Source organism: Apium graveolens, chromosome 4 (genome assembly GCF_009905375.1).
Source record: "Apium graveolens cultivar Ventura chromosome 4, ASM990537v1, whole genome shotgun sequence".
Classification (NCBI taxonomy): Eukaryota; Viridiplantae; Streptophyta; class Magnoliopsida; order Apiales; family Apiaceae; genus Apium; species Apium graveolens.
Window position 1 is genome coordinate 76,106,094 of NC_133650.1, and position 12,387 is coordinate 76,118,480.

The following is a 12,387-nucleotide window of genomic DNA, read 5'->3' on the forward strand; positions in this document are numbered from 1 at the left end:
ACTTTAAGTAAAAGATTGTAGTAAGAATTTTGAGTTTGTAAATGAGTTGAGACGCAAATCATTATAAACCCACCACTTTAACCTCACAGAAACGGTTCAAGTCATAAGATAGCTAGGCCATCTAGGTTCTCTGATTGAGCACTTTGAGTTCAATCAAGGCGGCTTTATAAAACGTTACTCTAAATAAAGAATCACATGTTGTAGTACTCTTTTATAATTAAGAAGTTGTTTGGTATGGTGTGATGGGAACATAGCAGCCAAGAAAAGTCAATTTTTTTATGATAATATTAAATTTAGTATAGTAGGGTATATTTCTTTGAATTATGAAATACTCTAGAAAAGAAAAGAGACCTCAAATCACGACTATGTAGGTGGTCAACACCACGTGATGCATAAGTTAACATAAATCGAAATTGAACGCTATGTTGCACTATAAATACAAGGGGTTGCTGAGGATTGTTTCAGATACAAACTAACAATCATCTATGTTTGTTTAAACATATTCATAACATTGTTAGTACAGAGAGATTGATACTTCCAACATTTCGAAAATGAAAGCTTGGGTTAATGAAGAATATGGTGCCTCAGGAAATGTGTTGAAATTAGAATCAGAGTACAATGTACCTGAGATCAATGATGATCAGGTTCTTGTTAAGGTTGAAGCTGCTGCTCTTAATCCTGTTGATTATAAGCGTATGCTCGGTTTCTTTAAAGGCATCGACTCCGCTTTACCTGTAAGTATTTTCTGTTTTCCTTGTATATTTGGTGTAATTCTTTTGATGTATATTACGAGTACTTTCTAAGACTTTTGTTCTTGCAATGGTTGCAGCATGTTCCAGGATATGATGTAGCTGGAGTTGTGGTTAAAGTTGGGAGCAAAGTTAAGAAGCTCAAGGAAGGAGATGAAGTCTATGGTAATGTTAACGAGACACCTCTAAAGAATTGTAAACGATCAGGAACATTGGCAGAGTTCACTGCAGTGGAGGAGAATCTTGTGGCTATTAAACCCAAGAATTTGAGCTTTGCTGAAGCAGCTAGCCTTCCCCTCGCTCTTTTGACTGCTTATCAAGGTTTTGAACTCGTGGAATTCACTCCCGGCAAATCTGTCCTCATCCTGGGTGGTGCTGGTGGTGTTGGCTCCCTAGCAATCCAGGTACATACATATTATTAGCTTTTTTTCAAAGGCGACTGCTCAAGTTTCTTCTCACTTTCATTTGTCTTGTTTTAGTGTTCTATTTTATTAATCTAGAAAAGTTAATTATTTTGTGTTGATGCAGCTAGCAAAACATGTTTTTGGTGCTTCAAAAATTGTAACTACTTGTAGCGCTGGAAAGATCGAGCTTATGATGAGTTTAGGTGCTGATGTCACAATTGACTACACAAAGGAACAATTCGAGGAGTTGCCTGAGAAATACGACATGGTATTTGATACAGTTGGTGCATGCGACAAAGCAGTGAAGGCGATCAAAGAAAATGGGAAAGTAGTATCGATCTGGGGCAAAGTGACTGCACCTGGTGTCTCCTTTCTAGTAACTTCCAAAGCATCAGATCTGGAGAAACTGAACCCATATTTGGAGAGTGGAAAGGTGACGGCTCTGTTAGACCCTAAATCACCATTCCCATTCTCCCAGACCGTGGAAGCATTTGCACATCTTGAAACTGGTAGAGCTATTGGCAAAGTTGTCATTTATCCTATTGCCTAAACACTCAACAGTGATCATCAACTTATACAGCTTGTTTACCATCGACAATTTTTTTGGTTTGTGTTGTGCAATAAATTAACTGGGAACAGATCTTTCTTTTTCGAACTCTCAATTTTTATTTGGTTTGTAGTGTAAGATATTTGTTCTTGTAATCAACTTTGACATGGAATAAAAGAATTTATTTCGGAATATTTCTTTTGTTTCAAATAAGAGCATCTCCTAGTACCATTAGTTATAATTGATTAGCTAAATTGGACATATTAAATTTCTTTTTACAGATTTTTTATATAAAGGTTCAACAAATATAGCCAACTTATAAATAAGGGGAATGTACCATCGGAGATGGATTTTTTTACATAATCTCTATATTTTTTATTTATATTATGTATTAATGATTTTTAGTTAAGAGTACTATATGATTGGAAATGCTCTAAAAAAGGAATTCCTTCCACAATATTTCATTAGTCTCTCCTCTAGTCTTTAAGGTTCACCAGCATGAAAAACTTTTAAACATTTAGTCAATGCTTGAACATTCTAAAACCTTCTTCTGCTGTTACTCCGGTTAAATAAACTAACAGAATGTTGACGTGAATGCTGATATGACATACCTAAAATAGACCTTAAAAGCTAAATTATCACTCAAATATTTGTCAACTTATACACAAAATTTCTCTGTCAATAAGAGACTATGTTTCAAAAAGTATTCCATGCTCCCGAATACAAAGTTTTGTGCCCCTAAATCTTTATTTTTCATGGTGCCCCGACTCGGTAGCATCACGGCTTGTGTTCAGAGCCACATCTGCCGACTGGACCCAATTTTAACGCATTTTCCTCCATGGTTTATTAGCCCAATAGTTTTTTCTATAAAAGATAAATTCTTTTAAAATTGGGTAAAAAAATTTAAATAGCAAGAATAATTAATTTTGTTCTTCCATGGTTCATTAGCGTAATAGTTTGGAACAGAGTACGGACCGGTGTTCCTGATTCTGCTTTACATGCAATTATTTTATATTTTGTACAGTCACTTTTTGGATATCTACATTCTAGCACTTTTGTACTTGTAATATAGCTTGAGTTATGGTTAATGTTGGAACCAAAAAAAAAAAAGCTAAAGGAAGAAAGTGAAGTCTATGGTAACATTGAAGAAACACCTCTGCAGGATTGAAATAGATAACATTGGTTGAGTTTAGTGCGGTTGAGGAGAATCTTGTGATCCATTTAGATTTTATTTACATTTTCTATTTGTTTTGCCATGAATGAACTTGGAGCAGACCCTTTTCTTCCCGTCCCTCCATTTTTAATTTTATATGTAATGTCAAATATTCTTGTAATCAAAATTGACATAAAATAGAAACTTCTGAAGTATATTCTTACATAATAAGAGCGTCAGAGTAAAGATCAAAATTATACGTGTAAATATTGTGTTAGAAGAGTCACAGTGCACTGGCACACTAAATGCTTGCCTCGAGTTTTAACTCCAAACATCAAGAATGTTGACTATTCTTAGCAATTCCCAAAATACCAGTATACCATACGACTGACGCATAAATGTTGGAAAAGCCACTCGTAGTTAACAGCTTCAAACACAGTACTGGGTCAAAGTTGTAAGAAAAGAAGCCGCAAGACGAAGTTGGAAACTGCATAAGCAACTTCAAGAAATTTTTACTTCGTACTTCAGTGATTTCGATCACAGCTTCTTCAAGGAGGCTCTCAAGTGTGGCTGAAGACTTACAGCTCCAGTAGCCATTTCAACTTCATAGGTAAGTTCTCCATCAACCAGCTTAAAAGTCCGAGTAATCTCTTTCACCTGTTTGTAGCATTACAGACGTGAATCTTTTTTGGCTTCATTTTTACAAGAATGTCAACAATTATATTTTTATACAGATCTGTGCTGTCAATGTACACATCGCAACTATAGAAACAGAGCCACTTTAACCTTAACACGAAATAACACTTATAGAGAAAGGTACATCAATCTAAGAGTGAGAATTTGAACATTAAGGAGCACACAAGAACACTGTCCAAAGAGATATCAAAGAATTTGCATGGAAGATGGAGATGAGATAGTGCACTAGTTTACTTTTCAAGGATCAATGAAGTAAATAACCTTATCATAAAACTTGTAACTTAACAAATTCAAAAGAAGATCCGTGAAAAGAAGTAAAATACATCAGCAGTGACTTTCCAGTCACTAGCAATGAGGAGTACTTTCTCAACAGGTTTTCCTCTCTAGTATCAGAGCATATAATATTCAAGTGCTATGTATGTAAAAAAAGTGGCAAGTTTATAAAGCCTCTTAAACATGGGGAAAAAAGTAAGCGTCCACCAATTCATTATATGAACATGGAATTTGTGAAACTTCACTGAATTTAATACCAGAACCATAGCCAGTCCATAACTCCAAGTTTAAACTTTAAAATTTAAATTAGCACTAGAACAAAGAAGAATATGCATTTGTATGCAATGGCAGACTTGGGGCCAGTAAGTCCCATATCCCCCACTTTATTTTTAAAAGTCAGTGATAGAAAATTTTAATATTTTACTGTATTTATCATTTTATCTTATGTTATAAGAAAATTTATGCATAGAATTCAATTAAGTTCAAATTCTTGCTAAAATTAAAAATTTCTTTGTTACACTTGCATCTTATCTTATCTTACATGGTTTAAATATTTGCCTATGCATAAATTTAACTTCCAATTTCGCTAATATATATTTCTACTCCTATATTACACATAATCTAGGAAGCAAGGACACGGGAGCGGGAGTGCATAGGCAAATGCACATGCACTCCCGCTCCCGTGTCCTTGCTTAGTGTGGGGATACAGGAACTCGACAAATATAATAATATGGGAATAGGGCGGGGGACAAGGGAATAATGAACGAAAAATTCACAAGTATTTCATGTTGAACATAATAAAACCTACTAACAAAACCAAAAATTGCATAAAAAATGAATCAATTGCATCATTTATTAATTTAAAACACAAAAATACAAGCACTTTTTTTAGTTTATGCAAAAATGAATACGATAATCAATACTTTTGCAGTAAATAATAAACATGGATACTCAATTTCCTAAATGTAGTTTGCTAAAATAGATTTTTAACTACAATTTATGAAGATAAAATTTCAGATTAGTATCGTGGAAGAATTCGCATGTCCAATACGGGAATATGTGTGTCCGAATATCCGGCAAGGGAAGTAGGAGTCGGTACAGGACCCAAGTGTGGCTGCTTCTTTGGGCATAATTAAATTAAATTTCTTATAAGTACCTTAGAAGCATTGCCCACCAATTCACTGCGAAGCTTAACCACTTTATCATCTGCATTTGATGTTCCTTTCTGGATTTAATAGTAAAACCAATTAACATTAGAAACAAAATTAAAATAAATAAATAAAACATAGAAGAAACAGGGGTTACCAAGACTTCAACAAGACCAGTACTCTGAGCAATGACAACTTCAATGGAGCCATCAGGTTTAGGCCTCCAATAGCCACTCTCAGCGTGCATCGGCTCGCCGGAGTTTGATTTCCATGTTTTTTGAGTGTAAATAATAACAGGCTTGTTACCAGGGTGAGAGAAATGAAGCTCTTCAGTGTATTGAAAAGAAGAGATGGTTGGAAATCCACCTTGGCCTTGGCCTCTCCAGGTTCCTAACAAGTATGCTAATGGCTCCACTGCTGGATGTATTGCTCCTCCTCCTCCTCCTGCTTTAATCATCCTTCCCTTCTTCACCACAGGACCTTGACCTTGACCTTGACCTTGCTTGTATCTATAGATTAGATTTATCGCCCTCCTTGTAGTTTCCCCATCTTCGGTTTCTGGATATTCTTATGTAAGCTTACAACCTCTGTGCATTGACTTTTTTTCCCCACAAATTTAGCCTATTTTTACATAAAATTAACAAAAATTATAAATTTTTGAAAAATTAACCAACTTTAACTGACGGGATATCCAATTATCACTGTCACTTTATATGAGATACCCAACTTTCGAATATCCATATGTGAAATATCCAAATTACCAGTGGAGTATCTTATACAAATTGGGATACCCAACTGACAGAGCAGTAATCAATCGACTAAAATTGGCCACTTTTTTCAGAATGACTATTTTAGTTAATTTTTTTCAAAAATTGGCTATTTTTGTCATTTTTTCCGATAAGTAAGCATATTTATTTTTATTAAAATTTTATTATTAAATATAATAATATTAATATATTAACACTCTTTTATTAAATATTACAATATTAATAGATTAATCGACACTCCTGTTTAATTAGTCAATTAACTATCGTCCCATTATCCCCTCGAGCGCACACTCTTTTCTTTTATTAGGCGAAAAAATCACGTTTCGCGCGGTTCAAAAAATATGTTTATAAAATTTAAAAAGTACATGATTTTTATAATTTTAAGAAAATTAATATGCAATTACAAGAAAAATCTTGTAAAAAAAAATAAAAATCCTCACTTAAATACTTACATTTTTAATTGCACTTTTTTTAATCTTTTATGGAGGGCGACATTTGTATTAATAACTCCAATCTCAACCCGGAGTCTTCTCTCCTTCTATCCAGACACCCAGACACATCTTTCACTTTAAGTAAGGAAGAGGGAACAAGTAGTTAAGCGATATGTAGGGCTCTTGCAAAACAAAATCGGAGGGGGATGTCGTTTCCGCGGCACCTTCGATGTGAAAATGAGATAGGGTTTTGGAGAAAAAGGTAAGATGGAAATTACACAGGTAAGAGTGGTGTGTGTATGGGTGGGGGTTCCTTGAATTACTTAGAAGCAAAATTTTGGGTTTTTTTTAATTTATTGCCCCTAATGCCAGGGTCTTGTCAATATTAGATGTCGGGATTGAGTTGGTTAGTCCTTTTAATTTGTATTTATGGTGGGGTTCCTTCAACTACTTAGAAGATTTTTTTTGGGTTTTTTTTGATTTGTTGCCCCTAACTCCGGGGTCTTATGAATATGAGATGTCGAGGTTGACTTGGTTAGTCCTTTTGATTTGTATACAAGGTGGAGTTCCTTGACCTACTTAGAAGAAAAATTTTGGGTTTTCATTTGATTTGTTGCACCTTAACTCCGGGGTCTTATGAATATGAGATGTCGGGGTTGACTTGATTAGTCTTTTTAATTTAAAATCAAAGTTTTGGGGATAAAGATGGATGGATAAAGATGAGATGTCCTTGATTTGACCGGACTCTGAAAATTTATGGGAGAAAATTCGGGTTGTCATAAATCTGTTGGGATTCCAAAATATTTCCCCAAACATATATATATATATATATTTATGTATATATATTCTTGCGTGTAGAAGCGTTAGAAATATATTTTCCCCCCATTTTCTCTCAAAAGTCGTGCGCAAGAAATGATGACCCTTCTGTAATAATTAATATTACAGCATCGGTTATTTTTTCGAGGCGAATGGAAACGTGCCACGTGGCCATGCTGTCTGGCCACTCTTGTTAAAATAAAACCGTTTGCTTTTTTTTTCCTTCGCCTTCGCTCCTATAAATACCCCTTCTCCTTCTTTCTTTTTCGTTTACGCAAACGCAAAAATGAGGGAAGATACCAGAGATTGTATTGGAGATTTTTGAATCTTTTGTACTCGAAGCCTTTACGTTTCCTCCTGTTTCTTGTAAGTCTTCTTCAATGTTTCTTCCTTCTTCTTCTTCATCTTGCATGTCACAGTTTTTTGAAGTGTTTTAACTGTTCATAATTTCGTTGGATTTCGAAGGCATGAAACTCATAGTTGCTTTATTTAGCGATAGTTTATTATTTGTTGTGTTTTTGTGTCTATTTTGTATGAAAACGGGTAGGTTTTGTTTGATTTGTGTGCAAAAAATGTGTTTCTTGTTTCTGGTAACTTGGTTCGACTCAGGGGAAAAGCTACGGTGATCTTGATTTTCATGTTTCTATGTATATTTGTCTGTATATGTTGTAGATATATAGTTTGGTGTTTTGATTTGTATAGAAAGTGTTTCCAAGTTTGTTTTTGTTTTTGTGGTTGGGTTTGGGTGTGACATTGACTCCGGGGACTATATATAGTATATGCAAGGTAGAAGATTCAAACAATTTGGTAACCTTAAGAAACATACCCTGAATAGACCCGAGTTCATAGGTGCAATAAAACCCAGCTCTTCTTCATCTTATAGTGAATACATGAAAATGCCTCCACGCGCCGAGACACCGATTCAAGTGTTAGCTGAGACCTTAGTTTTGGGCCCCGGGGGGACGTTGGCTCACAAGGATGGGTCGTGGGAGGATGTTGACCACTACTTTGTACAGTGTAGAAATGATTCTCGTCCCTTAGATTTCTACTATCGTGATTTGTCCGAGGCGTATAGGGGCCCGGAGGGTTTGGATGGTAGGGAGCCGTATGATGAGGCTGCTCTAGATAGGTTATTCTTCAATGCCCCGGTGACTAGGTATGAGTGTGGCCCAGTACATAAGGATATTGTGGAGAGTATTAGATATTGAGTGCAACACAGAGGGGGTGAATGTGTTTCTTTAATTTTTAGCCTTTTCAAACTTGTTTGGATTTTAGGTGAACAAAGCAGTTTAGAGTTTGCAGAGATATTGTGTTTACAAAAATAATCAACAAGCACAATATTTTCAAAACTCACTTAATTTGTATTAAATTAAGTTGTTCTTGCTACAAATTTTATGTTCTTAAGAAAATAAGAACTCTGCTTCTTTCTTGAGAGAATACAATAAAATTTAGATCTGTTTTGTTACTTATGAACTAAGGACCAGTGCATGCTTTATAGACTAGCAACACGGGTTTACAAGACTTGCACTAAAATGTACTAAACTACTTTCCAAAGCAATCTTTTTCTATTTTCATTTATAGCTTAGAAAATCTATACAAATTCTTGCATGTCTATGACCATCCTCTGTCCAGTTAATCTCGGCCCTTGATCTTGTATTCTTTCAGCTACTTTGTAGAATTTTCAATCTAGTGAATAGATCGTTTGTTGACTGATAATATTGAATCTTGAACTTGTCTGCATTCTGTATTTGAGAAGTATATCGAGATCTCCAATTTGTTCTATAGGGAAGTGACATCTCGATAAGTATAATTACTTATCGAGACCTCTGAGTTCTATATAGGTATACTTGACTTGTCGAGGTCTCTAGATCCTTGCATGTGAAATGAATTGTCAATATATCTGAGATCTCTACATGTAGAAGTGACTTGTCGATATCTTAGAGATCTCTACATGCACATTTTGACTTATCGATATCTCTGAGATCTCTATATGAGAAATTGACTTGTCGATATCTCCAATCCTTCACATCTTCATTTGACTTGTCGACATCTCTGAGTTCTCTACATGCATAAATGACTTGTCGATATCTCTAGTTCTCTATATCTACATTTGACTTGTCGATATCTCTGAGACTTCTCTATAAGCCATTTTGGCCTTCTCGATAAGTCATTTTGGACTTCTCAAATGACTTCTCGATATAAATTGATGTTAGATATGATTGATGATATCTTGACAGAAACTATCAGAAGTTCTTATCAGGACTTATATCAGTATTTACTGAAGAGTGACGTCATCAGTACTTATATCAGTACTTGATGATCAACAAATGATGTCATCAGGATTTGTCACCTCAGTAGATATTCAAGGAGGAAAAGGAAAACATGAATTTAAGGTGGTGAAGGACTTTAGATATTCATCAGGATTCGCTTGATCTCTCAATTAGACACTTCAGCTTGCCCATTAGTTTGAGGATGGCAGGCTGTGGCAACACAATGATTCACATGATACTTTTCTATCAATGCAGTGAACTTGTGATTGCATAAATGCGATCCCTCATCACTGATTATGACCTTTTGAGTACCGAAATGTATGAATATCTGCTTATGAAGAAAATTGATCATAACCTTAGCATCGTTGGTTGGCAAAGCTTTAACCTCAACCCATTTAGACCCATAATCCACCGCCAAAAGAATATATTGATTATTACATGACAAGACAAATTGCCCCATGAAGTCGATTCCCCAAACATCGAAAATTTTGACTTTAAGAAGATCAAGTAAAAGTAGCAGGCGCACCACAAAGTCCGAAAGAAACTCGACGGAAAGTGAAAGTACCAAAAGTACAAGTAAAAGTGGTCTTCTCTTAATCTTCCGGGGCAATACAAATTTGATTATAGCCCAAATATCCATCCAGAAGACAATAATAATCATGACCAGCCAACTTGTCAAGCATTTGATCAATGAATGGAAGCGGGAAGTGATCCTTCCTGGTGGCTTTATTCAGCTTTTGATAGTCCATGCATACTCTCCACCCTAAGACTATCCGAGTATGAATGAGCTTATTCTTCTAATTAGCAACAACTGTAATGCCTCCTTTTTTTAGGTACACCCTGCACTGGGCTCACCCATGAACTGTCAGAAATTGGATAGATGATCCCTGCATCCAGCCATTTAAGAATATCCTTCTTCATAACCTCTTTCATGATAGGATTGAGTCTTCTCTGATGTTCAACTGTTGGCTTACTTTCTTCCTCAATCAGAATTTTATGCATGCAGTAAGAAGGGCTGATTCCCTTGATATCTACTATAGTCCATCCGATTGCTGATTTAAACTCTCTCAGAATTCTCAAGAGCTTGTCTACGTCATTACCTGAAAGGTTAGATGCAATAATAACAGGTAAAGTAGATACATCGCCTGAAAAATAATACCTCAAGTGATCAGGCAGTGGTTTAAGCTCAAGTATGGGAGCTTCCTCAATAGATGGTTTGGGACGCTTCTGAGAATTTTTAAGCTCTGATAATCCAAGAGATTTGAATGGAAAATCTAATCTCCTTTTCCATGGAAAAATATTCAAATACTGTAGCTGCTCTGCTCCCTCTTCATCTTCACTATCAGACCCCCCTGTCAAGGCTCTCTCTAAGGCATCAATCCTTAGCAATTGATCAAACTCCGAAGTTACTACAGAGTCGACCAACTCTACTTTAAAGCACTCCTCTTCATCAGTAGGGAATTTTATGGCATTGAAGACATTGAATGTGACATCCTGATCCTGAACCCTCATAGTAAGCTCACCCTTTTGTACATCGATTAAAGTTCATCCTGTAGCTAAGAATGGTCTCCCCAAGATGATGGGAATCTTCTTATCTTCCTTAAAAGTCCAGAATGACAAAATCAATAGGGTAGATGAGTTTATCCACCTTAACCAATACATCATCCACTACACCTCGCGGATAAGTGATGGATCGATCAGGCAGTTGTAAAGATATGTTTACCGGTTTTGGATCAGGCAGACCAAGTTTCTTGAAGATAGAAAATGGCATCAGATTGATGCTAGCTCCCAAGTCACACAAACACTTGTCAAAAGGTAAGTTTCCAATAGTGCATGGTATCGTGAAGCTTCTGGGATCTTTAAGCTTAGGAGGAAGTTTTTGTTGCAACACAGCATTGCATTCTTTCGTTAGAGCAACGGTTTCCAACTCCTCAAGTTTTAGATTCCGAGATAGAATACCCTTCATGGACTTATCATATCTCAGAATTTGTTTTAGAGCTTCCACAAAAGGTATGTTAATGTGCAACTTCTTGAAAACCTCCAAAAACTGGGCAAACTGCTTGTCAAACTTCTACTTCTAAAGCCTTTTAGGATATGGAGGAGGAGGATATACTTGTTTATCCCCTGTATTATCCTTAGAAGGAGTGTTTTCAACAGCTTTCTTTTTTGATTCCACTTCGTCACCCTTATGATCACCTATTTCAGCCGAATTCTCACTTTTTGGAAAAGGGTAGGGCGCGGGCGTGCTTGATATGGGCGCGGGCGCGACTGCCTTTTGGAAATGTTTTTCATAAATTGCGTTTTGATGATTTTGGGGGCTAGCGACCTTTCCAGACCTCAGGTTGATTTCCTTAAGCTATTCTTTGACTTCTCTCTTGTCTGGATTAGCCTCTGTGTCACTTGGAAGAGTTCCTTGTGCTCGGTTCAATAGGGCGTTAGCAATATGCCCTATTTAATTCTTCAGAGTTTTGATTGAAACCGCTTGGTTCTTGCACATAAGCCTCAACTCCCCCAATTCAGTTTTTTCATTCGAAGATGAACCTGTACCTCTATGAGATTGTTGTTGCATTCCCTGTGGCTGAAATTGTTGCCTTGGTGCAAACTGTTGTTGAAAACCAGGAGGATTGAATTGCTTATTTCCAAATTGATGGTTTGGCTTTTGTGGCTGTTGCATACCACCCTGATTATTGCTCCAGCTGAAGTTAGGACGGTTGTGGTTGTTAGGATGTAAGTAGTAGGAACATGTTGTTGTGACCTCTGAAAGTTGCTCACAAACTGAGATAATTCACTAGATATAGCACATTTCTCCGTCACATACAAACCTGCACAAAGCTCACAAACACTAGTTATCTGATGAACACCATAGTTGGTCAGAGAATCGACCTTCATAGTCAACGCCTTTAACTGCGCAACGATATCCGTAGCTGTATCTACTTCCATAATTCATGTTACCTTGCCTTGTGGTAGCCTCTGAGTTGGATTCTGATATTCATTCGCAGCTATCATCTCAATTAGCTTATAAGCTTCCTCATAGCTCTTAGCTCATAAGGCTCCATCTGATACTGCATCGAGCATAGGTCTTGACTGTGCTCCCAAACCATTATAAAAGCAATTGATCACCATCCAGCCAGGC

The 12,387-nt window shown here is 36.3% G+C and overlaps 2 protein-coding genes across 2 annotated transcripts; one reads left to right on the forward strand and one right to left on the reverse strand.

The window, feature by feature from the left end:
* The first annotated feature begins 459 nt into the window (after positions 1-459).
* On the forward strand, positions 460-1,894 carry LOC141718080 (2-methylene-furan-3-one reductase-like). The gene is made up of 3 exons (XM_074520440.1): positions 460-734; positions 830-1,153; positions 1,278-1,894. The coding sequence occupies exons 1-3, from the start codon at positions 552-554 to the stop codon at positions 1,701-1,703; spliced, it is 933 nt and encodes a 310-aa protein (XP_074376541.1). The 5' UTR covers positions 460-551; the 3' UTR covers positions 1,704-1,894.
* Positions 1,895-3,095: 1,201 nt separating this feature from the next.
* Positions 3,096-5,561, reverse strand: LOC141718081 (peroxynitrite isomerase Rv2717c). Its single transcript, XM_074520441.1, has 3 exons — positions 5,128-5,561; positions 4,979-5,047; positions 3,096-3,510 (listed from the first exon to the last, which is right to left on the reverse strand). The coding sequence occupies exons 1-3, from the start codon at positions 5,425-5,427 to the stop codon at positions 3,391-3,393; spliced, it is 489 nt and encodes a 162-aa protein (XP_074376542.1). The 5' UTR covers positions 5,428-5,561; the 3' UTR covers positions 3,096-3,390.
* Positions 5,562-12,387: the final 6,826 nt, after the last annotated feature.

Bases quoted from the DNA above. Each gene is read 5' to 3' on its own strand.
- LOC141718081 (XM_074520441.1), bottom strand. From the start codon at position 5,427: ATGATTAAAGCAGGAGGAGGAGGAGGAGCAATACATCCAGCAGTGGAG. The intron at 5,048-5,127 runs GTAACCCCTGTT...TATTAAATCCAG, and splicing joins CTGGTCTTGTTGAAGTCTTG to AAAGGAACATCAAATGCAGA. The intron at 3,511-4,978 runs GTACTTATAAGA...TGCTACAAACAG, and splicing joins TGGTGGGCAATGCTTCTAAG to GTGAAAGAGATTACTCGGAC.
- LOC141718080 (XM_074520440.1), top strand. From the start codon at position 552: ATGAAAGCTTGGGTTAATGAAGAATATGGTGCCTCAGGAAATGTGTTG. The intron at 735-829 runs GTAAGTATTTTC...CAATGGTTGCAG, and splicing joins GCATCGACTCCGCTTTACCT to CATGTTCCAGGATATGATGT. The intron at 1,154-1,277 runs GTACATACATAT...GTGTTGATGCAG, and splicing joins TTGGCTCCCTAGCAATCCAG to CTAGCAAAACATGTTTTTGG.